The sequence below is a fragment of the Aaosphaeria arxii genome (genome assembly GCF_010015735.1).
Source record: "Aaosphaeria arxii CBS 175.79 unplaced genomic scaffold BU24scaffold_9, whole genome shotgun sequence".
Lineage (NCBI taxonomy): Eukaryota > Fungi > Ascomycota > Dothideomycetes > Pleosporales > Aaosphaeria > Aaosphaeria arxii.
This window is the reverse complement of record NW_022983482.1, coordinates 1,532,046-1,557,037: the sequence shown is the minus strand read 5'-3', so window position 1 is coordinate 1,557,037 and position 24,992 is coordinate 1,532,046. Positions and strand designations below refer to the sequence as shown.

Genomic DNA, 24,992 nt, shown 5'->3' with positions numbered 1-24,992 from the left:
ACTTACCCACTGTGTACTGTGTGTGTAAGATGCGTGCAGCATGCTACGAGCCTACGACTAAGAGTACGAGTAATTCATCAGGGGGGCAATGCGAGACCCTAGCTACGTTATTTGGTGGGCATTTATTTATGTATCAAGATAGCCAGCTGCTGCTCCTCATCGTGGGTTCGTATTCCTTCGCATAGCGTAACATGTGGTATAAGTTATAACCATCCATATCATACATACTGTAGCTTCGGCTTGGATTTGTAAACCGACCTACTTGTCCAAGTGAACTACTCCGTATCTATTTAGTTGGTCAATGTCGATTCTTGGACCGGGAAACCCCCCAACTTTCCATCGAGGGGGTTTCACCACTGGACTCCATAGTCCATACATTATTCGGCATTTTCAGCTCGAGGCGGACATGCACGTGATCTAATTGGTTTTGGGTTTCGCGACGCGACCACGTCAAACCCATTGAACACGTCAGATACGTCAAACGAATGAATAACATCTATCTGCACTCCATATTGAGAATGAGAATGAGAATGAGAATGAGAATGGATAGCAATAAGAACGTGATTAATCGTGATTGATAGAAATAACGCGTCATTACTATCATGAAAGTATGGAGTACTCGTATCTGTCCTTGAGACTTGAGAACTGAGTCGAGACGACACGTCCCACCCAGATGCGGTTTAGCCTGATCGAATTCCCTTTCCTGGCCTGGTTACACCAAGTGACTTGCATTAACCTATCAAGTACTTTTACCTGCTCTAACCTATTACTTACCTAGAAGGTTCCTAGGTGGTACCCGGGAGGTACCCAGAAGGTACCTGGTCAATTTACTCTTTTGTACGGAGTACCTTAACAACCAACTACCGCTGCTCAAACAACAAACACACACACACATACTCTCTCTCTCTCTCTCTTCCTGCTCTTCCTTTTCACCACCACACTCTTAAAGACAACAAGTACTCCGTACGATAACAACCTCTCCATTAAATCACTCCCCAAATCAATAGCATCTCGGTCCCAGTCTCCATCACCCACCCACCCTTCCATCCTTCCTTCTTGCCCCACTCGGCACCAACAACATGTCTGTTGTCTCTCTCCTCGGCGTGGAGGTCAAGAACAATCCTGCAACCTTTGACGCCCCGTATGAGTTCGAAATCACCTTCGAGTGCCTGGAGCAATTGCAAAAAGGTAGCTACTTCTACCTCATCAGCCCTCGTCCTCGCCCGTAGGCCCATCTGCTAATTCACCGCCACTTGAAGATCTCGAATGGAAGCTCACCTACGTCGGTTCCGCCACCTCGTAAGTCCCTCGTCCTCTCTCGCCCATCTCCATCATTCGCGTGAAAAAGTCTCGCGCTGACCCTCACGTCCAGAAACGAATATGACCAAGAGCTCGATTCCGTCCTAGTCGGCCCAATCCCCGTCGGTGTGAACAAGTTCATCTTCAAGGCCGAGGCCCCCGACCTTGCGCGCATCCCGAATAGCGAGATCATCGGCGTGACCGTCATCCTGCTCAGCTGCTCATACGAAGATCGCGAATTCGTCCGCGTGGGATACTACGTCAACAATGAATACATGGACGAGGCATTGCAGCTCGAACCCCCGGCCAAACCCGTCATCGAGAAGGTGAGAAGGCACATCTTGGCCGAGAAGCCCCGTGTTACTCGCTTCGCAATCAAGTGGTGAGTTCTTCCCCTGTCTATACCTTATTTTGTGCTATTCCCTGTGCAAATACACGGTGTTTTTTTCTTTCACTCGAAGTGCGTACTGATAAATCCTCACTAGGGATTCCGAGGAATCGGCACCGCCAGAGTTCCCCCCTGACCAGCCCGAGGCCGATCTTGTCGCGGACGGCGATCAGTATGGTATAGAAGAGGAGGAGGAGGAGGAGGAGGAGGAGGCCGAAGGCGCCCAAGAGGGTGCCGCCGCCGCCGGGGCTGAGGACGCTGAAATGGCAGGTGCTGAAGATACCGCAGGTCCCCAGCCGGAAGAAGATGCCGCTTCTGAAGCTGGCAGCGAAGAGATTGATATTGAAGACTCCGAGGACGAGGAGGAGGAGGAAGAGGAAGGCGAGGAAGGAGGAGATGACGATATGGAGATGGACGAGGCAGGGCAGAACGGTGAGCAGAAGCAGACTTCTGCGCAACAGCCAGTCACTCAAGGAAACGCCGATGTCATGGTGCACTAGAGTGCCAGCCTCGAAGGCTCCGTTCTAGCCGCATCGCACCTCCGCTTTTGATGCTTAGGTAGTAGAGTATTCGATCTTTTCGGTTGCCTATGTTGACACGAGCTCGACGTATGCTATCGGTTGATTCACGACTTGTGGGGGGGGAACTGTGTTTGGATCTATTCAGAAGCGTCCTGCGTATACAAATCCAACTGCCTTGGGGCAGTTGGTTTCATCGGCTTTTAGCAGTTCTTTTTTTTTCGGTGGCGGCAGTATGGCTAGGCGCATATCTTTAGAAGCACCCTGAATGAAGTCACCCTCGCACACCATGAGTTTCCGCTTCTGACAACCTCTTGTTGTACAACTACTCCCTTTATACGATCACAGGCTTGACGATAGCATCACAAGTAATGTCGAACCATACAGCTAAGAACGCTCTCGTCCATTGACGAGAAAATTTTATCGTGGCAATAAAAGCCCTAATTATGCTACATGTTCCATGAATCGTGAATCATATTGGCGAAAAATGCCCATTCGACCGTGAATGCAGATCATCCCGCCCCGCCCATCTGCAAAATCGATTGCCTAGACGCTTTCCCCGCCACATCGTGTCGTTCCCATCGAAACAAAGCACTGTATCCTCCTCTCCAAATGGCATGCCTTCGTCATGGACCACCATCTAAAGGAAGCCCCAAAACCGCTCGGCATTAAACGTCGCTGCAGAGTCAGCTTTCCACGTGCAGTCGAACGCATTGTGGATGAAGAGGTCCCGATCGAAATTCTGCCGGATCGAGGCCAATGCTGCTGCTTGATCCTCCTTGGATGCAACGGCCTGGCCATGGGATTGCCCATCATGAGGCCAGCCTGACTCCGTCACGATGACACGCTGACCACCACAGGCCTCCTTGACTCGCTCCACCTCTCGTCGAACAAATTCGCCAGCGTCTGCGGCCTTGGTGTTTTCATCGAAGAATGCATGTATGTTTACCATTGTCAGGTCGGACCGCTTGCATACTTCTGGGTTGTCGATGACGGCCGGGGCCGTCTCCACTGCACCCACCGGCCCATGATATCCAACTGCACCCAGGGCATCTTTGGCTTGTCGGATGTAATCAATCGCATCCGACGCAGTCATAGTCCGGTCATTGATCTTCTCGTTCTCTACTGATACGAGGCTGACGATACCCCAATTCCCGCCGGCATATTCCTTGACCGCATCGGCGAGGGCTCGAACAACTGTGTCGATGTTCTCGGATGATTGATCGTTGGTTTTATAGATACCTGCCATGAGCTTCTGGTTGTACTTTGTGGCAAGTTTGAAGGCACGCGGAATAATATCACAGCCCATTCCATATATGCGGACAATGCCAAAATCTTTCATCTTGTCCCACTCCGCGGCAACTTCTTCCTCTGTCTTGCAACCACCCGGTTTGAATGGATCGTAGGTGACACCAAGAGGAAAGCTGTCCTCGTTTACCTGAGCCTGTGGAGAGGCTGAAGGAGCTGATTGGGGAGCTGGCGGGCCCTCAGGGGCATGGGGAGGGCTCTCAGGGGATGGCGAAGATTGCACCGGGGGTACAGGTGCCGGTGCCAGTTCTGGGGTTTGTACTGGAGATGAGGCTGGTGCGGCTGGTGCTACAACATCTTGAGTGGGTTGGCTAATCGCTGTGGCCTCTGGGTTGTTCGTGACAGGAACTTCTGCGGTGACCTGATCAACGGGAGGGTCGCCCTTGGTAACGCTAGCCGCTCCTTGGGTAGTTACAGAAGCTGATGTGAGTACGGGAGCGGCGACTACACTCGTGGCGAAGGCAGACGGGAGAGAGGTGATTTGGTCGACTGTAGTTGTCTGGTACGGAATGCCTTGCTCATCGACGTAAACAACCACATTAGCCACAGTCACGGTAGTGAACGTGACCTCGGTGATCACATCGCGCTTGATCTCTGAAACTTGATGTTAGATTCGTGCCAGATGATGCAGTCCGGGGCGCAAACTACTCACGATAAGGTCTGCCTGCGACGCTGACCACCAACAATGCCTTTGTGAGAAGGGCTCCAGAGACCTTCATGCCGGCGGACTTGGCGTAAGGATCCGTCAAGTATATACTGCAAATAAAGAACTAGATTGCCGGCCAGCGGCGTGGTAAGCTCACTGCAAACAGAACGCGAGGCCAGTGGGCCTCGAAGAGGAGGTGGGCGCCGGGATAACTGGTTTCTGAAGAGAGATCTACCTGATTGAGGCTAGGAGTGGAGCGACAGCTCGCGCTCGAATACTCAAGAGGAAGGGGTAGAACTGCTTGCAAAGAAGAAGGACAACTTACGAGACTAGCTCTCAAAGCTTGTCAACGGAGCCGGCCGAGTTGAATTGAATGTTTATGGAATGCTGATTTGACGATCAATGTGAGAGTGAGATGAGGGGGAGAAGGAGGGCGAAGCAAGGTACACTCCCAGTTGCTAGGGGCAAAGCTGCAAGCAGCGAGTAGTAGTAGTGAGTGAGTGAGCGAGGGCGAAAGAGCGACTATGATAGCAGTGAATTGTGAGCACGCCAGCAGCGTCAAGCTGAAGGTGGAGGTGAAATGAGCGGAAGGTATAGGTAGTTATAGTGTACCTAAGTACTCTGTACTCCCCGTAAGTGAACGGAGTAGATGGATGGGGGAGAGAGGGAAGAACAATGGGGGAAACAATAAGGGAAGGACTACCGAAGTAGAGAAAGGAACAAAGGGTTTGGGGGAGACACAAAGGTGAAGGAAAGTGTAGTGTAAGGGTATTGTGAAGGTAGGCACCTAAGCAGGTAAATACCTAATTAGGTACCTAACCAAGAAAAGAGTGTGAGGGAGCGAACGAAAGATGGAGGGAGTGAAAGAGCGAGAGGAAGAGGAAGAGAAAGAGAGAGAGAGAAGATAGAAAGAAAAAGAAAAAGACAGAAGTTGAAATTGAAGGTTGAAAGGAAAGATTGAAGGTTTGGGAAGTTGAAGTTTGTTTGCTCTCCCTCGTTTCCGGTAAGGGAGGCAGTCACCAGTCACGCAGTTGCCAGTAATGCTCGGTGATCGGTACCTGGCTAAACCATTATCGGTTAGATCGTAAACTAAGCTACTCTTGGTTAGATTCCTGGTTCCTGGGTTGACCGTTGACCGTGACTGAGTGACTCTGGACAGGCAACGAGGGTAACGAGGCAACCAGACAGGCACTTCATTTCATTTCATTTCTTGATTTCCTCAGGCATCAGTACGGAGTGGTGACACAAGTAAACGCAGAATTCATGTGTAAAGGAAATTAAAGTGACGCAGGTCACTCGACAAAACCACAGCGTTTGAGAATTGACAGGAACTGAAACCCTTCCAAGGGCGCCACCTCATGCGTGTAACGCGCGCTACGAGGGAACAGAAGATGATAAATGACCCTTGGCATGCATGCAATCAACAATGTACACAGTAGTTACCTAGGTACCTACCAGTTGGTGCTAGCACTTAGTTAGTAGTTGATGTGTGGTGGTTCACCGAGTACGAGGGAGTACCGGGTTACTCTGTCCGGGATCTTGCCTATGGTCCATGGTTACCAACAGAATATAATTACAGTCGTTACGAACTTGGTAGCACTCCATCGTCACATCACATCACTTCCGATGTAGAAGCCCGCAATCTCGTCAATTCCGCATTGGACAACATCCACTAGTCACTAATTACTACCCAAGAACTCTCTTGCTAACTGGTGTCTGGTGGTCTACTCCGTACACCGTACACCATGTAGACCGAGCCAAGTATTGGGAGATTATGTTCCACACATGCTCACGGTGTCCGTCGCGTGAGACGCAAAGCATATCGATGCAAGCATTCCGGAGCGAAGGGCCAAGGATCGGTAATAGTCTTCGTTATCGTAGGGTAGGACCTATTGAACTCGCTCTCGTGACGACTGCGAAGAGGGCTAGATAATCCACGCTGCATACATGCTGCTGCCATGCCAGAACTCAGTTACCCTGGGTCGGAATGCCATTGCTTACCGCATGTACGTAGTACACGGTTTCTATGCCAAACGAGCATAATAAAATCAATTCCATATAAAAGTGTGGTGACGCGATCCAATTGTGCAACAGTTAATGGATAAATGACTGGTTGGGAACGTACCGTTAACTGGGCATGCGACTACAAACTACCTACCCCAGGTACATCAGTCTGAGCAAGCATTAACTCCAAAAGTGTTATCATTGCATGTACGCACTACCTACGAAGTACAGTGCTCCGTACCTGGGTAGATCCATACATGCGCGCACTACGGTGGAACCGCTGGTCTGTGTACCATTACCCCACCCCAAATCTGCTTGACATAAACAAGGTTGAAGGTGACTGGTACTTTGTGTCGTACGGAGTAATGCGAAGAGAATCTCCTTTTCCATGCGTCAATGACCATATCAGAATGAAGACTAATCAAACGGAGTATGCACACGAAACAGGAGCATCCTCGATGTCGCTTTGCTATGGAAATTGGATTCACTATCGTACTCGATCAGGCACAATCAGCGCCTGACGGTGCCAGTTGCCCGCAAACAAGATCAAAATGGTAAATCTTCTAGGACTGGCCATGTGATGAACAAAGATACATGTGCCGTCCTGTCCCCTTCTCAGTCACGGAAATACGGATACAGTAGGCCTAGTCGGCAACGTTGCGCCCCCCCCCCCTTCTTCGGGCCCCGTATCCCTTCAACTCCTCGTCCTTCAACACCGTGGAGAATAGATACTGGTAGAAACAAAGAAAGAGGGATGTTTGAAAGGACCACACATCAACTCCTGACCAGAGAGTTATAGAAAAACAAAGCGGGAAACAAATACACAGCCCTATACACGAGACTGTCTAGGGAATTCCCCTGGAACATGTAAATCACTAACGCTTATATCTGTATTATTCCTTGTGACTTTGGGAAATGACCGTAGCTCTGGGATCGCCCCGCCGTTGGTAGCATTCGATGAGGTAGCGACGGGAACCACCTCAGCTTCGTCTAAAAAAGACTTGTTCACTGATGTCGCCGGAGTGGTTGCCAGACTATCGGGCTCAGAAGCAAAGGGAATGGACGCAGGAACGGGCGCGGGAACTGCCTTGGGATACGCTGTCCCATTCGCCTCGGGTCCGCCGCTCAGAGGCGCAGCCTGTGTTTGATAGTAAGGGTCTGGCTGTACTTGTTGCTGTTGCTGTTGCTGTTGCTGTTGCTGTTGCTGTTGCTGTTGATGTTGCTGATTATGATAATTGTATGCCGCGCCACCTGCTACCCCTATCGCCGCCCCGCCTGCTGCAGGTGCCATCCAATCACCATATGTACTATCGTGTCGTTCAATAGGGTTCAGGTTTGGCTGATACGTCTGCCCGGTTGTTGGTTGAACCATATTGTGTGCATTATTGCTTGGTAGGTATTCTGACTGTTGATTGGGTGCCACTGCGTTTGAAGAATAGAGTCCCTGTGTAGGAGCAGCATTCGGATATTGTTGTTGTGGATAAGTGCTCTGCAAACTCTGCTGGAATTGTCTGTCGTTCTCTGCCAAATGCTGGGGTTGAGATGCGTGATCCTCATTGTACCCATAAGCAAAGGCGTTCTCGGCCGGCGCCTGGGTTTGCAAAGGCTGCAGTTGAGTGCGGTCTTGTACGTTCGAGTAAGCGGATTCCGAAAATGTTCCCTGTAGTCCTCCCGCTGCAGCGGTCAAATCATGACCGACTTCCGAGCTGTTACTCGAAAGAGGTTGTTGTAAGTCACGGTCCAGCTGAATGTCGCTTGGAAATCGCCCACCTGGAGATGGTCGTTGCGGGGCTTCCTCCCTCACGGCCTCGTTCGCAATCGATTGGTTCGCGGAGTAGGGAACCTCGTCTGCCTCATCCTCCTCGAGGCCGTCGCTACTGATCGAGCGGGTGCTTCCTTGGCTCACACTGCGTGCATGACGCCGAACGAACGCATTGCGCTCTTCGCCGCTGACTTCTGTCAACTTCTTAATGTCGTCATACCAGGCCATCATGGTGTCGTAAGTCTCGGCTCGGAATACCCAGGTATGCCCACGGTGCATTGATCCGGTTTGCCGTCCCTTGAGGACGAACTTGTTCGAAGTGCTTCCGGGTTGAGAATGCGATCCGAGCTTTTGATCCGGTAGATACAACGACATGACCGGAGGTTGCGTGTAGATGCGGTCCGCCGACTTGAACTCGTGAAGGTGAGTAGGTGACAAGACGTACCTGGATTTGGTAAGTAGAATGCTGTGCGCAGCCGGAGGCATACTTACCAGCCTGGGGTGTAGCTCTTCAGATATTTACTCTTTCTCTCGAGCATTCCTGCTCGTACTTCAGTTGTGGCAGGGTGATGTCGACCGGGATATTCAATGTCTTCTATCCTTCGCAATGGTATGTTAGGATTTACGAAATGTGGGTCTTTGGTTACAAATTGATTCCACTCGAAATCCCGCGGCATTCCTACAGGTCCATTTCGAAGTTTCTCGATAGTCGAGTACATTTCATCAGCATCTCGCTTCAGAATTGTTGCCAGAGCATTGTACGCCTTCTGAATTTCGCCAACGACTATCGACTCGAGCTCGCGTCCAGAGTTTTCGAGGTTAAGATACGCCTACGACAGATTAGTGCTCGTCGGAGGGAAGATGTGGTGAGCAAGCAGACCCTATGCAGATAGTTTTCCTCGTCAATTTGCCTTTCAACCTGACGGTCGACGCCAAGTTTCACGACGTAAGGGTCGCCTTTGCCGGCGACTGCCGCCGGATCCGAATCTATGAGCGACAAGGCCTCGTCAAGAGCGGCAACACACTTGCGAGTGGTCTCCTTTTCCTTCTCCACGGAGTTCTTGAAGTCACCGGACAAAGACTTGATTTCCTTTATTTTCTGGCCTAGGTCTGCGCGAAGTCCACTCAACTGATTTATGACTTCATGTTCAATGTCTCTGGCTTTATTGGCTTCCGCGACTGACTGCTTATGAAAATCGCGCAAGATGCGGTTAGCATCATTCAGACCACCTTCAAGTAGGAAAGACGACGGCGCATTGGTATTATTGACTACGTTCGATACTTTGAGGAGAGCTTTGGCGCGTTGCTCGTAGGACGTGGCGACCTCTCGAAAGTAGGTGATGAGGTCCTTCAATAGCTTTCGCCAGGCTGTAGAAAGTTAGCTAGCTATACTGGGGAACGGAGGACCAGAGTTGGCAAGCAACATGATCTTTAGCAACCTACCTTGGAAACGGTTGGCAAGTATCTCGGTGGGAGAGCCAGTGGTGGGAACGGGTGTGTAGAAGACGCTGTTCTGTCTGCTTGATCCACGCTCTTCGTCATCAACACTAACCCCGCGAATGCTGCCAGCATATGTGCTCCGCCTACTCCCGCTACGCTTCAAGCTAGAACTGCGCTTGATCGATGATTTTTTCTTCAGCGTACCACTGCGCGAAGGGGTAGCTCCTTGATTGAAATTGGAAGCTCGTGATGCCGGACGTTGTGGTATGTCACCATCTAGCAAGATGGATTCGCCCCGGGTTTTCGCATCAAACTCCTCCTCGAAGCGCCCTCTCCTTTGCGACTCCTGGGTGCGGAGCGATTGACCCAAAGGTGAGGATTCGAGAGCAGAGGGATTCGCAGGTGTTGAAGCGAAGTCGTTGCCGTCGACGTTCAGATGCGATGAATTGCCATAACCGCGACTCAAATGGGTAGGATCGTGGGGAGCTGGTACTGAGTCGTACGCAGCAGACGGGGTACGCGGGCGCTGGACTGACATTGTTGGCCGGGTGTGAAGTCTAGCTCCCGGAGATTCGGAGAGTGGTATTGGACTGGAGGCGTCTACCTCGCGAATTTGCGAAAGCAAATTGCCTGTGTTAGGCGATCGCTTGGGGCGCCGGAAAGCGAAGAGTTGTGTTGGTGAAGGCCAGGGAGGAGAGGAGAGGAGAGGAGAGGAGAGGAGAGCGATTGACGCTGGTGGAGTAAGTACGAAAGTGAGTCGGTCAAGCACAGGCCGCTTCTATCGGTTTATCGAGCGTGCACGGTAGATAGGGTTGGTGGGGGAGAGATTGGGGAATTGCTGTGTGCTCGGTGTATAGCCCGATATGCGCTGGGGCAGGCCGCAAGAACTCCTTCGAGGCTGTGCTGCGCTGGATATATACTAGCACTCGTAGGGAGGATGGCTGTCTGAAGATGAAGAGGAGACCCGTATGAAGAAGGTTATCATGTATGTATGAGTATGTAAAAGTGAGGTTTGTGAAGCTCTCTGACTCGGGGCAGCTCGTATTGCTGGGAAGGAGGGAACGTTGGGCGGAAGGATGGGATGGTGCAGGGCGGAGGATTTACAAGATTTACAAGATCCCAAGGTGAAGGACGGTGATCAGACGAGCTAACGGACAAGAAATGATGGCACAATACAAGTTAATGGGGAAGTATTGAGTAGACTCGGGCCGATGTGGAATGGGAGGACGGCGACCATGAAAAGTAGACGAAGATCAGTATTGAGTTTCACGGTAGTGTCTTCAGTTGAGATGACGATGTGGGAGGGAGAGGGAGGAGAAGGTGGGGTGGTTTGGTTGCTGGTTGTTGGAACGAGACGATGAAGAGGAAGAGGAAGTGGAAAGATGAAGCGCAACTATTGAGGAAGTAGGAGGTAGGCAGTGACTAGCAGTGACAGGCAGGCGTATGAGGTATGAGGTATGAGGTAGCTTGTTGTAGGTGATGTCATCGGCCTTGGCAAATGAAGTGACCTGTCACCTACTCCATACACTGGGCAGTTCACAGTGTGACTTGGATACCTACATAAGTACCTAGGTACCTAAAGCACTCGTACAATTATGTTCAGGTACTCTCTAAATGTATATGTTTATGAAAAGTACTTTGCGCTGTATGGACAATGAGTACGTATCAAGGTACCGTCACTTTTCAAACATCTATTCTACCCATACCCTACAAGTAGAGTACAAGTAGGTACCTAGATACCTATCTGTAGAAACCCAATTCCGAACTCATAACACAAACCTAGCTATCTAGTACCTACGAAACGCCAACGTTTTTCCAAGTGCCTTTCAACATCATCGTCGTCGTCATCATCATCACCCCCAAACCCCTTGAAAACGATCGTCATCGTGCAGCACACTACCTCTTACCACTACTTACTAGCAACATCGCAGCCTCTGTTCGAGACCTGTAGCGTGCGACCCAACAGGTGCTGGCTCCCAATTCCATCCCTGTACGGGGTAGGACAGTCAATTGTTACTGGTAACTATTTCACATGTTGATTAAGCTTTCTGCCACCATTTACCCCGTACACCACTAATTACCGGAAGATGAAGCACAAAAGTACCTCCTTACTTGTACTTAACTATACTACGAGGTACCAATTGGTTGTGTTCATATTCAGGCGGAAAACTCAACAACCTACCTAGCTAATGTGTATAAGGTAACGACAGAGACAGAAAATCGCGATCCATCACATTGTCCTATCATACCATACTTCATCTTTTCCAAATCGGAAGTACGTAGACATTCCTTCAATGTGTCTGCATTATCGTATTATTCGCAATGTGCAACTCCATGTTTATGGGTTTTGGTGGATGGATGATCTGCCGGCTCTCCCGATGAACTATTGTAGTTACTCGTACTAGTAGTCACTCGTCGTGTCGATGTGCATGCATGCAGCAAATCCTCTTGATGGGCAGCACCATGGCGTGGCGTCCTCCAGCCACCGTCAGAGGCTCAACCATGGATCTACTGGTCTCGTCGACCCTTCCAATAATTGCTTCCTCAGTATTGCGTCCGCGGTACTCCGTGCTCCGTCCTGTTATTGACCAAAGAAAAGTTTTTCATTCCTTTCACGGTCACGTCGGTATCCCTCTTCCTTCAGCCTTTGAGAGTATGTACGAGGTATTATCACCACTGACAATGGCATCAAGAGTCATTACTAGCCTCGATTGGCATGTGGCTCGACTTAGTACAACCAACAATAGAGTACTGTAATCATCCTCCGCCTTCTCGGCGACTTCGGTCGAAGGTGCACTCACGTATTATACAGAGCCTCACTCATCTGTTGTTCATATTCTCGGCCAACCCTTCTAGTTAGAGCCTACCATAGACTCAATTATGCCAGATATTGCGGCAGTCCTTTCCAATCTGCACAAACCCTCGGCCATGTATCACCACAAGCCCGCAGGATATTGACACTGTCGACTCAATGCCATGAATGCGCCTGGAATTGAATGGCTCACCGGCCATTATGTTGGTCTGTTCCTGACTCGCAAGCCAAAAGAAGACAACATTGGGCACTTGTCATGAATCTGCTGACTTGAATTGTGTCGATGGAACCCCTGAATCCGTTTCTTGCAATCCGATCTGCGTGAGGTGCAATTCGTGTGTATGTGGTTGATAATCTACGCAGCTACATGGTCTTCTTGGGCTTCTTTTGCGCGCGCAACAGTCATCGGCAAACGGATACCTTTCGATTTTGATTATTGCGACGCAAACCCCAATTTTAATCGCATTTGCAATCATTGAAGAGTCTAAGTAGTACAATACGTTATTCAAAGAGATCTGCCTGCTTGCGTCTCTCAGATTGATAGCCGTGAGGTGGACGGTTGGGTACCTACCCATCGTTGAGGCGAACCTTTGTTCAAAACACTCCGATCTAACGCGTCTCCACACCATTATACCTACATCGCTCTCGGAATCATCCGATACTCTGAATGAGAATGAGTCTCCAATATCAGTGTAAATTACCACGGACCGGGCGACTGGCTGTAGAATTTGACTCGAAGCCGCGTTAGGCCCATGGGAAACCGAAAAGATTTCAGCAATCATGTCTGTTTTACGTTAAAGACTGCCGGAACCTCATATAAACAAATGTATTCCATGTGGACCAGGCAATTTACCTGACCGTGTCATGCAAAGGTTCCAAGAGTTATATACAGACGGCATATGTTGCGGTGAGTGCTCGTAGAGTGGCATTTTCCTGTGCGGCACTCTCGGGCCGGCAAATTATATGAAGGGTTGATATCGAACCTTGCTTGTCCATAATAGCACAGGCAGGAGTCCAATAACAATGCGCACACGAGACAAGATTTCTTGACGTTAACACGTCAATTAAGCTTATAACAGGCTGCACCGTTTGACAGATATGAGCTAAGGCTTCGCTTCCTTCCAAGTAGAATGTGGGGAGCATTGCCAAGTTAGTCTGGGGAACAGATGACAATGTCTGTTTTATTGGATCCGAGATCTTGCACGAATGTCAAGCAAGAGATAGAATAGTTGATCGTCATAACATCAATGCAGTCAGTGCCCGATTCCAACCCAAAATCCGGCGTTGGGATCAGCGAGAGAGTATATAAACGCAATACTTGCAACGACTTGTTCGGTATCAGCGCGCCATAAACACTCGCCACAACCGGTGTCGTTCGCTTCCAGTAGACTATTACATATCTCCATAACGTACTTGAGCTTCGTTCAATATGAAGTTCTTCGCTGCGGCTGTCTTGTCTCTACTCCCTGCCCTCTCTGTGGCGCATACCATCGCTCAGCGTGTAAGCTCTACAGCCCGCCCACTCCTACCAAATGCTTCAACTAACAACCAACAGGTTCGCGTCAATGGGCAAGACTTTGGCCAGTTAAATGGGATCAAGGCTCCAAATTCGAACAATCCGATCCAGAACGTCAATGATGCCGCCATGGCATGCAACTCCAATTACAGGCAGCCGACCTCAACCCAGGTGATCAACGTCAAGGCAGGAGACAAAGTCGGAGTTTTATGGGGCCATGTAATAGGAGGTGCTCAGGTAATTATATCACTTGCTCATGTTGGACAGGATCGAAGCACTGATTGAGTTTCCCAGTTTGCAAACGACCCCGATCATCCTATCGCCAAGTCTCACAAAGGCCCAACGATGTTTTATATGTAGGGAAATCTAGGAGATTTGACATGAAATATTGACTAATACAATGACAGGGCGAAGGTAGATAACGCTGGAACCGCCTCGCCCAATGGCTTGAAGTGGTTCAAGGTCCACGAGGACGGTCTAGACGGATCCGGTCAATGGGGAGTCGACCGTATGATCAACAATGGTGGCTGGCAGGACTTCACTCTTCCATCCTGCGTTGCTCCTGGAAACTACCTCCTTCGGGCTGAGATCATCGCTCTCCACTCTGCTTCCAAGCCCGGCGAGGCTCAGTTCTATATCGGCTGTGCCCAGATCAATGTCTCTGGATCAGGCACCAAGACCGGCGATCAGACTGTGAGCTTCCCAGGCGCATATTCAGCTTCCCATCCAGGTATCCAAGTCTCGATATATGATAAGCAAGGTAAACCTCTCGGAAATGGTACTCCCTACCAGATCCCAGGACCACAGGTCATGAAATGCTAGGCTGGTGGAATCAATCACCCATAGCTTTAAGCAGAGCGCATTTGCCGACATACCGGGTATCGATGCTCAAGAATATATCGTAAAGCGTTGGAATTCACGGTTTACCAAGCAGAACTGGTGATCCATGCAAGGATTGTGACTGCTTCTTGTCTGTTAATCTATCATTGTTGACGACTACATCGCTCGACACAACAGGGTACTTATATGCATTTAAATCAAGGAGTAATCAATCAATTGTAACCACGATCTTTCCTCTGACTCTGCCCTCTTCCATGAGGCCAAACGACTTCTTCCATGCAACTTCCGTGCTCTCTTCATCCAGGATACCGCCGATCACCTCCTGCACCGCGACCTCGACCTTCTTCTCCTCCGCCAACTGAACGACCTTCTCGAGAAGCTCACTCTTTTCATATAGAAGAACATTGGCGTATCGCGGTCCGAAAGCCCAACCCCACAAGAACCGCAGAATTTGGGACGGCCACGTGACATACGTGAGAGGGCCTCCCATGCTTGTCCTCGATGTCTTATCACCCACGATAGTGATGTAGGCTCCTGAAGGGTGGAGCAACTCAGTCCAGTGAGAAAACATCTCCACTCCACCTACACAGTCTATGTACAGGTCGTATTTCCTATTTTTCGGGCGGCTTTGGAGCAGAGTGAGGGCCACGTCTTGCTTGGTGTAATCAATGATTGTGTCGGCACCTAATTCACGAACGAAATCTGCGTTTCTGCCACTGCATACTCCGGTGACGTGACAGTTGTAAAGTTGCTTGGCCACTTCATTGCCGTCAGCAAGTATCTATGATCCAAGAAGACAAAAACAGCTTACACTGCACACACCACATTCCTACACCGCCACTGGCACCTGATACAATGACTCTTCGTTGGCCTACTGAAGCATCCTCGGGTGGCAACCAGTCTAAACAAGCAAAAGCTGTGAGCGCGACAAGAGGGACGGCGGCAGCCTGTTCGAAGGTCCAAGATTTGGGTTTCCTAGCAATGGGATCGTTCTCGCCCACCTTGAGGTATTGGCTGAAAGTACCTTCGCCCGTTGGTTTTGAGAATAGCCCGAACACCTCCTCGCCTACTTCCCACTTGCTCTTGAATGCTGACCCAACGCCGACAATGACCCCGGCATAGTCGCGGCCTATTCCCTTCTCTTTGGTTCCTGCCAGAAATCCGATGACGGGGTTCCCCCACAGCTGAATATCAACTGGATTGATCGCGGCTGCATGGACTTTGATCAGAAGCTCGTTGGTGCCTGGTTGTGTAAGAGAGGAGTGGTAGAGGTGCGGTGGTGTTGACGGCTTGGTGTACGTTAAGGATCTGTATGATGTAGGTAGTGAGGTCATAATGGTAAAGCTCTCACGACTGAAGGCGATAGTAATCTTGTGGCCGTCTGTATGTTGAGTCAATTAGAGATGCGCAATACACGACTATTGGTGGTGTTTTCCAGCTTCGGGCACAAGTTTACGTGAAGCAACGTCTCAAGACGTACACGGAAATAATTCTTGCGCGATTTGGAAATAAGACACAAGATATGGCTAAATGAATGGGCTACCTGGGTCACGGTAGCCGAACCATCGGAATAGTCGCATATGTGGGGTTGTGGTTCAGTGACCGAGGTACATTGATATCTACTACGAGTCATGATGTTGATGAACAGAGACAAAGATCCAAGATTTGCAATTTTAATGGTTCGGTTCCAAAAAGAAAGAGGTGATGATGAATCTTAATTTCTAGTTTTGAATTATCCAAGGACCGACCAAATGCTTTGCGGATTATTCTATAACTTTTCAAAGTTTGACTGTACTTCTAGCCCGTAGACCCTTCCCGTATTTAATGAAGAGGAAAGGTATTGGTACGAGTAACAAACTGACGAATCCCAAAAGACTGTTCCCCCATCCGTAGCCGAGCTTTTGGTACATCTTCTGGCTGCTTAGTGGAATGAATGCAGCAGCAAGACTTCTCAGGACCGTATTCGCCGCCATGGCGCTTGCTGCATGTACAGTGAAAACGTCGACCAAGTATGTGTTCGCTGGCATAAAGGTCATCAGGAGCCCGAATCCAATCACGCCAGTGCCTACAATTGGTACCATCCAGTGCAATTGCGCTTGGACAGACCATCCATACCAAAACAGGCCGATTGGGAGGAAAAATCCTCCACCCGCCATGATATAAAGACGGTGCTCGGGCTCAAAGTCACCACGAGTGATGTGCTTATTCGCAATTTTGTTTCCATAACGAGTGAACACAAATTGGCCGACAAGGGATCCAACACCGAGACCGAGAAAGGAAAGCCCCAAGACCCCACCACGCCAGTGGTATTGATTAGAGAACACGGCCGTGAATGTTGTAAATAAAACGTAGAGATAGGCGTAAGTGATGGCAACGTAGACAGACATTGCAGCGCATATGGCTGATCGAGTGAGCATTTTTATCGGCCGAACAATAGAAAATCGGAAGAGGTCGCTGGCGCAGAGACCAGTATCGAGCTTGGATCTGAACTTGTCGTTTCCGGTTGATTCACGTAAACGTCTAGCCTTGCGTTCGAGTATGACTGGAGCGGATGTCTCAGACATGAGCAGTATCGATATGATTGCGAAAGCACCGGCTACGATAGTCACGAACCAGAAGTTCCAGCGCCACCCTTTCGCTTCTGTCAGGAACTAAAGATTGAATCAGTCTCTCTTTTAAACCCCATAACGATATTGAGAGCACTTACCCCGCCAATTATAGGTCCGACGCAAGGACCGAGGGCTGATGACTGCGTTAGCAAATGTTACTATGTATCAAGTCGTATGGCGAACACATACTTGGACCCATCATCCATACTACCATTGCAGTGCCTCGCTGTTCCCGAGAAATTAGATCGGCTATCGTTCCTCCGCCAAGCACGAGCGGTGCTCCTCCAAAGCCTGCAAATGTCAGCAGGAGTTCTAACGGGGAGTCCGGGAAGGCATGGCCGCACATACAGCCCATGAAGAATCGAAATGTGATGAACATTCCCATGTTGGTCGCTACAGCAGCAGCAATGGTGAAGATGATGAAGAACATGTTGCAACTGTGGTACAACGGCAATCGTCCATACATCTCAGAAAGGGGGGCGATGACTGATCATGTTAATTAGGAGATTGACGAGAATTATCGACAGAATGACTTTACTCATCGGACCACACGCAAATCCAAGCACGTAGATAGAGACCATAAATCCCTCTAACATGTCATCTTTAGATCCGAATGTCTTCATAACTTGGGGAACGCCAGGTGCGAACATCGAACTGGCCAAGGGTGTGAGAAATGTGATGGCGGAAACAATCAAGACCGTACCCCATTTCTTCGTGAAGGGCCAATTCAGTGGGTTCTGCGGATCATCGGGCCCATCCCAGAAAACAATGTTAGGATTCTCGACTTCTCCAGCACCGGTTCCTTCTTCATCGTCGCTGGACAAGGATTCCAGCGGAGAGCCCTTCTCGACGTCCTTCTCGAGGACAGCAGTTGATAGATTATGGCCCTTCTCTGGGGATGGAAACGGGTCTGGAGATGTTTTGGGACAGATTGATCCGGCGTTGGTGGGTATATCTGCATCGTGATTTTCTTGCATGGCCAGTTCGATGATCTCGCTTCGGGTTGGCTGTCTGTAGAGGGGCGACGCCATGACAAGGGTGAGCTACACGTAGGATGGAAAGACCACAATATCTTCTCCACAACTATATTTTTTGAGAGAGACGCAAAATGGACACTGCCAGCATTTTGCGACTAACCATGGATGGTTGGTATAGGGAAAGCGTACGTCGTGTGGAGATGGATGGATAACAACGAAGCCTATGGAGCGAGAAGATGGCGGCACTGGATTGATTTATCACAGTGACGGAGAGAACGCGGGGTATGGGTTCAAATAGGTCATTTAGAGGGCGGGAGAGAACAAGACAGAGGTGAAACGGAAAGAGAGTTCTGTAGGTGCGGCAGGGAATGACTGTATGTACAAACTCGTAGGGAGTAATGGTTAGTTACTCAAAGCGTGTGGTTCGCCTGTCTGGCTGGGGGTGTGTGTGTTGGGGCGTTGATGGGCCTTTTGCAGATTGCCGTTTTGCCGTTTGGGTTAGTTATTTGGGTTTCCTTACGAGTATCTTCGTGAGTGAAGACCGTTAAGTCCGTATTGCATCCTGCTCAGTCAAGTGATTGTTCCTTTTAGTAATAGTAGATCATTGGTACCTAATTATACAGTACTACATAGGTACGTACCTAGAACTTGATAGTATAACTAACTGTAGGACGTTGTATTCACGCACTGTACACATAAGCCCCCTGTATTCCATTCGCTCACGATAATCGAACTCATGGTCGAAACTCATCCTCACAGCTATACTCTTGAGTCTCATACCAGCATGTATCTCCTGTGTACGGATAATGACTTGACAATCTCGATAGGTACCTGTGAGCTCGTAAGCTGTTGACCCCACAGGACTTGCATCTCGCATCGCCTTTTGTGGAGTTAGCCTCGGCCGAGCTCATTGCCAAACTCTCGTAACTCCGCATCTGCATGGATGACTGTGAATGTATTTCACTACGATAGGCTATTGCTCGTACAAAGCACGTGTACTATTGTTACTACTGTCATTATTATCATCGGTTATTCTGACATAGAAGTCATCGTAGGAATAGTGCTCATTCACAAATCTTTATCACTTGAGGGCCTGAATGAGAAATTTCCTTTCTGCTTCCCCTTCCATCTGCGCCGACCATCTGTATGCTTCTTCTTACACAGCAAGATAAAATGTGTACATGCCGGAGCTTCTATCTACTGTCCCCTGATTTCAGCAGTTCAGCATGACCTATACTAATACACTGCTTGCACTTCGACCTTTTCTCTCTGCTCCCTTACACTTTGTTCATGGCAAGGCATTTGATTTGCCGGTCGACGCGGAGCAGCCATTATAAACCTCGTGGCGTGCTCATGAAGGTCTTCATTGGTAGTTATCATTCGTAGTCTCCAGTCTCCCCTCAAGGTAACATAGAAATGTAAGATGCGTACACCATTTGAGCTCATCTATCCACGCCGCCTGTGGGTTTGTTGCTCATGGTGGTGGTACGTGGCCAAACAATATGATGCGGTGTTAACAGCTTATCCGGTTCCAATGTGGTTGATGTTCATCTCGAGCGCTCGCGCTCAGTTATGGGAAGCACTTTAGTGGCGCGCTTCTACTTGTATGTACATTACCAAACCAACGGTCCAGATGGATGTGCAGAATACAATGCAAGGCATGCAGAGCAGCAGATACTCTTCCGTAAACTCCATGCAGTGCATTCATGATCTAGTAACTTCCCTCAACCATACCCTGTTCATAACTAGAACATTGCACCATGTCGATAAGCGGGCTGTGGGAGAGGATCCCCGATCTCGTAATTTCCATAAAAGTCGACAGTGCTCTTTCGTGAAGGCCGCATAGCGTTTTCAAGATCTTGTGATATATACACATGTATTCCGCCACTTTGCTCCGTTACTTTGTTTTCCGAGCTTAGTCGGTAGCCGACGCCCGCTGAAGGGTTTGGGGATTCGGTACTCGTCCGTAATATCTGCGTCCATCTACTCTCCCCGTGCCGTTTGAAAACGTCTTCAAGGTCGAAGAGGTTTTGCATGGAGAGAGAGTAGTATTTCGACGAGCTCCATCTCCAAAAGCAAAGGATGGATAGTTCAATCGTTTGGACGGCTTGAATCGGAGACAGGAGTTTGTCCATGGCTTGCACCAGGTTGTTTATCATTCGGATCTGATCTTGGATGGGATCGACCGCTCTATGAACAATATAGTTCCATTCCACGTAGAACTGTACGTGCGTGACGTGCTTGAGCATAGGTAGCTGTAAGATATGCGGAGAGGATTCGAAATGCCAGATGTCGTCTTTCGAATTACGAAGCTCCGCATGAAGAGTGAGCCTACTCCGCTGGAAATATAACATGAGCAACTCATCATGCAGTTGCTTATTTATCGATAGCAAACTAGGATGAATCCGGTATTCCATAGGTACGGAGGTGTCATAGCCGAATATATCATGTCTCCAGGCGTCATGAAGCTGCATATCTGCACTCCAGAGACACGTGTGTAATTCTGGCCTGGCACCTTCGGGCAATTCTGGGAGAACATGTCCCAGAATAACTTCGCGGAGCTCCCTTGGGAGGACCAAAAGATTAGATCGTAGTGCACTTGGCCTCAAGTCCAGTAGTAACTCGAGCTCGCTGAGAAGCAGACTTTGGCGGTCTCGAGAAAAATCCTCGCTACTCTGTGAGAGGAGCGACAGCTTTTTATCCACAACACCAGCCATCGTTGAATAGACTTAAATTATGGGACCTGGGCCGCCAAGTAATGGAAAAGAAATATGGAAGGATGATTGCTCAATTGGCTGGATCAAAAGAGCCCCGTGAGGCGAGTGGAGCGAAAGAACAGAATGGTGCGTCCGAGGAAAAGTGATCTCACGATGGAAGAGATGATGAATTGATCATTGATATCTTACTCTTCTCCATTACGGCCACCACACAATGCGGCTGGTTTCATGGCCATTGTTGCATTTTCGAGAAATTTCCAGTTTCAAGTGTGGGTGAGAAGCGGATTTTTCCCACTCCGCAGGCGGCAGCCCCAGTGCGCCCCTCCCCCTGGCACCTCTGGCGTTGCACTTCTCGCGCTTAATAAAACTTCCGAGCCTCCTGAGTCCTCCCAATCCGTCCAAGATTCCATCTATCAGGTCTCGTTCTGATCTCTATTTTTGTCAAAGTCTCATGTATGATCCCCTGGCGTACCTATTTGCTCTACAGCCACATGGGGTGTCTTGCTTGTGTGGTATTCAACGTGGCGCGAGTCAGGTAAATCATCTATTCACCTACCTGCCGGATCGAATGTATAATAATGGTCTACTCCTTGACCACTACAGCGAATGAAATCAATTCTTCGCATCCAGAGGCGTACAAGTATAAGTACCGTTTTCGCCTCTTCAGTATCTTTCAGTATACAGACTCCAGTCTTGACCTAGAGGTGCGCATGTGGGGCATCTCTGCAGTCGTGCGGGGATGCACAAGGTACCTACAGTTAGATGAGGGGCATCGCCTGGGGAAGAGGGTTGGGGGAGGGAAGGAATCCCTACCTACATTTTTACATTCATATCATATCCACTACTACCTATCATATGTGCGCTCGTCATGCGTCTACCGGCTACCCCAACACTTGTCAAAGAGTCGCTGGGGTTGGCTTGGGGTTGGTCTCGGCACCCACCAGAGAGTAATGCCTACATACATCAACGCTCATGTTTCATTCCTTTGCATATGAAACGAGATAGAGAATCAATCACATTATGTTCACCCCGTCCGATTCCCTTTGCTGTCACGTTTAGCGTCATTTTGAGCTTGCGACACAAATCGATTACGATGATGATGGAAACACAAACGTATGGTTTCGCAGGATCCCTCCTGGTGAAATTAATGATTCTCTCTATTACGCCAGTCTTGCTTCTGCTATCTGTGTACTTTGTCATTGTCCCCAATGTCATTAAGGTATCTTTGCCCCGGCCTCGCTCCTTGTTTGAATGTCTCCAACTTTCAGTCAGGATTCCAGAAGACGTAGGCTCCCTCCAGGGCCGAAAGGCCTGCCTTTCGTTGGTAACATGTTCGATCTTGCGGATACGGAGGCGGTTCGAGGAAAGGTGATTGAATGGCATCGGAAGTACGGTGACATTTTCTACACTAAGATTGGCGGTACGGACTTCGTCTGGCTTTCCTCTCCAAAAGTGGTGAAAGACCTCATGGATAAAAAGTCTAGTGTGTATTCTTCACGATCCCCGGCTCCATTAGCTCAGGACGTGGCCAGCGCCGGCCAGCGACAGTTATTCATGCCGTATGGTCCAAGGTGGAGAAGCATACGGAAGCATAGCCATTCACTGTTGAACCTATCCACGAGTATCAAGTATCAGCCTGTGCAAGATTTCGAATCCAAGCAGCTCTTAACAGAATTCTTGGATAGTCCAGAGAACTTTTACCATATTAACAGGAGATACTCGGCCAGTGTGATAATGCTAGTCACCTATGGATATCGCATTCCATCCTGGGACGACCCACTGATAAAGAAAATATACGACATAATTGACAACTTCACAGAGATGACGTAGGTTATTTTCTAGGACTAAATACAACGTTCAGCTAACGGGGACAGTGCTCCAGGCGCTCATGCCATAGATAGTTTCCCCTCTCTTGCTTTTCTGCCCGAGTGGCTCTTAGGAAATTGGCGCACCTTTGGGCAACGGGTGTTCGATCACGATAGTAAGATCTACCTTGACCTTTGGAATCGTCTCAAGCGCGAAACCGATGCAGGCCAAGCACGCGATTGCTTCACAAAGACTTTCTACCTGAACAATCCGGCCAAGAGCGGGATCGATGATCTCTCAGCAGCATACACATGCGGGGGCCTCATAGAGGCGGGTTCCGAGACCACAGGGACAACATTGAACAACTTCATTCTTTGTATGGTCTTATTCCCGCAAGCCCAGCAAAGAGCACAAGAGGAGCTGGACAAAGTCATCGGAAGAAATAGGTTACCAACTTGGGAAGACGAGCCGAATTTGCCCTACGTTCGTAGCTTGATCAAAGAGGTTTTAAGGTGGAGGCCTGTGAACAAATTTGGGATGACACATGCTACCTCAGAAGATGATTGGTACGAGGGGTACTTCATCCCAAAAGGATCCGTCGCAGTTCTGAATTGGTGGTGCGTTTCTCCAGCCTAGACATCTCTTTTGCGAGTGACAGGGAACTAATGGGGACAGGGCGATTCATCGAGATACAAGACTCTGGAGCCATCCAGACGACTTTGATCCAGATCGATACCTTGATAGGTGCCTTCCTGCAGCAGATTATATCAATGCTTCAGATCCATACACGCGTGATCACTTTACGTATGGTGCAGGGCGCAGAGTTTGTCCAGGTAGGTGCACTTCGGCCCGTTCAACACCTTTTGCTAATGCTGGTAAGGTGTGCACGTTGCGGAACGCTCACTTTACATAAACATTTCTAGAGTATTATGGGGGTTCAACATCGCGAAGAAGATTGGTCCAGATGGTCACCCGATTGAGCCATCACAGGTAATGGTATGCATTATCACAGTTATCCTAAAGTTCAATGCTCATCGTGTTTCTGTTAGGTTCGGGGTTTCATGTCAGTCCCTGAGGAGTTTGACTGCAAGATCACGCCTAGGTCTGAACAGCACGTGAAGGTTATGAGGCACGATTTTGGTGAAGCCGAGCAGAAAGGGATGGAATTTTAGCTTGAGAGCCAAATCGACGTCAGACATGCTCATTTGACTACCATCGCTTTACGTCCTCATCTGTACATTGAGAAACCTATTAGTAGCCGTTCTTTTCAGGAATTTTCGCATATGCCTTATCCCAGATCGCTAAGCTTTCAGTTCCAATCCATTTTTGGCTTGCATTTACCCAGTCTACATGGTCTCTGAAATAAATGTTCTGTTGCGAAAGCTCCACAACTTGGCCAGTCATATCGTCATTGCTGATAAATGCATTAATGGCCTTGAGAGCAGTAGATAGGGGTGTAATATGCTCTTTAGGCCAGACTTCGAGTATGCCCGGTGGGCATAAATTCGTCGGGATAAAGCCAGGACAAATGCAGTTGACCGAGATGCCTTCTTTGATGAAGACTGGCCCTGAAGCGCGGACTAACCCCACAACACCGTATTTCGATGCAGTGTATTGGGGGTTCGTTGTCATATAACTAATAATCTTAGTATGTCTGGGACCTTACATCCACAACTGTAAATGGAAACATACTACAAGCCAGCTGCGCTGCTCGTGGCAACGAATTTGCCTTTGCCGCCCCCTGCCTCTTTACTCCTCCTAACGTAATATTTGAACAGCCAGAGTCCTTGAATGACTGCCTCGAGATTGACATCCATAGTCTTTGTGTTGAGTGGCTTCAACAAGCCGTCCTCGTCTAGCTCTTCCTTTGCTTCCTCTTCGTACAACAATTGCCTATCATCTACGCCGGCATTTGCGTGGCAGAAGTCCAGCCGATTCCCGCCCCATTCATAAGCCTGTTTGAATAGGCGTGCTTGAGAGGCGTACGAGGATACGTCGCATTGAATGAAGGTTGCATTGGGGCCCAGTGAGGTGGCTGCAGTGTTTCCTGTCCGCTCATTCAGATCTGCGATAACAACTTTGTAATTGAGCGTCAGGAGATGAGTTGCAACGGCAAGACCGATACCACTTCCGGCACCAGTCACTATAGCTACTGGTTTGGTCATAGTTTAGACTAGAATGAAAATGCTTATGAATATTGTCGAGCAAGAGGAAGTATGATCTTCTCGTGCTTGTTTATTTGGAAAGGGGCGCGGTGCCAACACAATAATCGATTTAGTCACTTCTGCTCTTCTTCTTTGGGTTGGAGAAGATGAGGAGAAGTTGTCTACTTTGTGGAGGCCATATTGGG

General features: G+C 49.1%; 11 protein-coding genes across 11 annotated transcripts; 5 read left to right on the top strand and 6 right to left on the bottom strand.

Moving 5' to 3' along the window:
• Positions 1-755: 755 nt before the first annotated feature.
• Positions 756-2,622, top strand: BU24DRAFT_426886 (histone deposition protein Asf1). The gene is made up of 4 exons (XM_033529077.1): positions 756-1,188; positions 1,260-1,299; positions 1,373-1,681; positions 1,785-2,622. Exons 1-4 carry the CDS (start codon positions 1,080-1,082, stop codon positions 2,185-2,187), a joined length of 861 nt encoding a protein of 286 aa, XP_033380130.1. The 5' UTR covers positions 756-1,079; the 3' UTR covers positions 2,188-2,622.
• On the bottom strand, positions 2,621-4,589 carry BU24DRAFT_289126 (glycoside hydrolase family 17 protein). The gene is made up of 2 exons (XM_033522813.1): positions 4,166-4,589; positions 2,621-4,107 (listed from the first exon to the last, which is right to left on the bottom strand). Exons 1-2 carry the CDS (start codon positions 4,230-4,232, stop codon positions 2,846-2,848), a joined length of 1,329 nt encoding a protein of 442 aa, XP_033380129.1. The 5' UTR covers positions 4,233-4,589; the 3' UTR covers positions 2,621-2,845.
• A 1,758-nt stretch (positions 4,590-6,347) lies between these two features.
• On the top strand, positions 6,348-6,838 carry BU24DRAFT_289093 (uncharacterized protein). The gene has a single exon (XM_033522812.1). It carries the CDS (start codon positions 6,421-6,423, stop codon positions 6,682-6,684), a length of 264 nt encoding a protein of 87 aa, XP_033380128.1. The 5' UTR covers positions 6,348-6,420; the 3' UTR covers positions 6,685-6,838.
• On the bottom strand, positions 6,839-10,267 carry BU24DRAFT_289092 (uncharacterized protein). The gene is made up of 4 exons (XM_033522811.1): positions 9,369-10,267; positions 8,806-9,293; positions 8,418-8,755; positions 6,839-8,370 (listed from the first exon to the last, which is right to left on the bottom strand). Exons 1-4 carry the CDS (start codon positions 9,901-9,903, stop codon positions 6,993-6,995), a joined length of 2,739 nt encoding a protein of 912 aa, XP_033380127.1. The 5' UTR covers positions 9,904-10,267; the 3' UTR covers positions 6,839-6,992.
• Positions 10,268-11,741: 1,474 nt separating this feature from the next.
• On the top strand, positions 11,742-12,130 carry BU24DRAFT_426883 (uncharacterized protein). Its single transcript, XM_033529076.1, has one exon. It carries the CDS (start codon positions 11,829-11,831, stop codon positions 12,120-12,122), a length of 294 nt encoding a protein of 97 aa, XP_033380126.1. The 5' UTR covers positions 11,742-11,828; the 3' UTR covers positions 12,123-12,130.
• A 1,476-nt stretch (positions 12,131-13,606) lies between these two features.
• BU24DRAFT_377255 (lytic polysaccharide monooxygenase) lies at positions 13,607-14,580 on the top strand (the record flags this gene model as incomplete). The annotated part of the gene is made up of 4 exons (XM_033524644.1): positions 13,607-13,678; positions 13,733-13,930; positions 13,988-14,049; positions 14,101-14,580. The coding sequence occupies 4 exons, from the start codon at positions 13,607-13,609 to the stop codon at positions 14,513-14,515; spliced, it is 747 nt and encodes a 248-aa protein (XP_033380125.1). The 3' UTR covers positions 14,516-14,580.
• A 161-nt stretch (positions 14,581-14,741) lies between these two features.
• Positions 14,742-15,971, bottom strand: BU24DRAFT_443991 (NAD(P)-binding protein; the record flags this gene model as incomplete). The annotated part of the gene is made up of 2 exons (XM_033530612.1): positions 15,345-15,971; positions 14,742-15,292 (listed from the first exon to the last, which is right to left on the bottom strand). Exons 1-2 carry the CDS (start codon positions 15,865-15,867, stop codon positions 14,742-14,744), a joined length of 1,074 nt encoding a protein of 357 aa, XP_033380124.1. The 5' UTR covers positions 15,868-15,971.
• Positions 15,972-16,257: 286 nt separating this feature from the next.
• BU24DRAFT_443990 (MFS general substrate transporter) lies at positions 16,258-18,531 on the bottom strand. Its single transcript, XM_033530611.1, has 5 exons — positions 17,681-18,531; positions 17,491-17,628; positions 17,332-17,433; positions 17,241-17,275; positions 16,258-17,184 (listed from the first exon to the last, which is right to left on the bottom strand). Exons 1-5 carry the CDS (start codon positions 18,171-18,173, stop codon positions 16,312-16,314), a joined length of 1,641 nt encoding a protein of 546 aa, XP_033380123.1. The 5' UTR covers positions 18,174-18,531; the 3' UTR covers positions 16,258-16,311.
• Positions 18,532-19,714: 1,183 nt separating this feature from the next.
• BU24DRAFT_289046 (uncharacterized protein) lies at positions 19,715-21,104 on the bottom strand. The gene has a single exon (XM_033522810.1). The coding sequence runs from the start codon at positions 20,834-20,836 to the stop codon at positions 19,865-19,867; it is 972 nt and encodes a 323-aa protein (XP_033380122.1). The 5' UTR covers positions 20,837-21,104; the 3' UTR covers positions 19,715-19,864.
• Positions 21,105-22,165: 1,061 nt separating this feature from the next.
• Positions 22,166-23,814, top strand: BU24DRAFT_466454 (cytochrome P450; the record flags this gene model as incomplete). Its single annotated transcript, XM_033532363.1, has 5 exons — positions 22,166-22,662; positions 22,711-23,259; positions 23,318-23,475; positions 23,523-23,638; positions 23,692-23,814. 5 exons carry the CDS (start codon positions 22,166-22,168, stop codon positions 23,812-23,814), a joined length of 1,443 nt encoding a protein of 480 aa, XP_033380121.1.
• BU24DRAFT_377242 (NAD(P)-binding protein) lies at positions 23,783-24,944 on the bottom strand. Its single transcript, XM_033524643.1, has 2 exons — positions 24,335-24,944; positions 23,783-24,278 (listed from the first exon to the last, which is right to left on the bottom strand). The coding sequence occupies exons 1-2, from the start codon at positions 24,805-24,807 to the stop codon at positions 23,894-23,896; spliced, it is 858 nt and encodes a 285-aa protein (XP_033380120.1). The 5' UTR covers positions 24,808-24,944; the 3' UTR covers positions 23,783-23,893.
• Between the last annotated feature and the right edge of the window lie 48 nt (positions 24,945-24,992).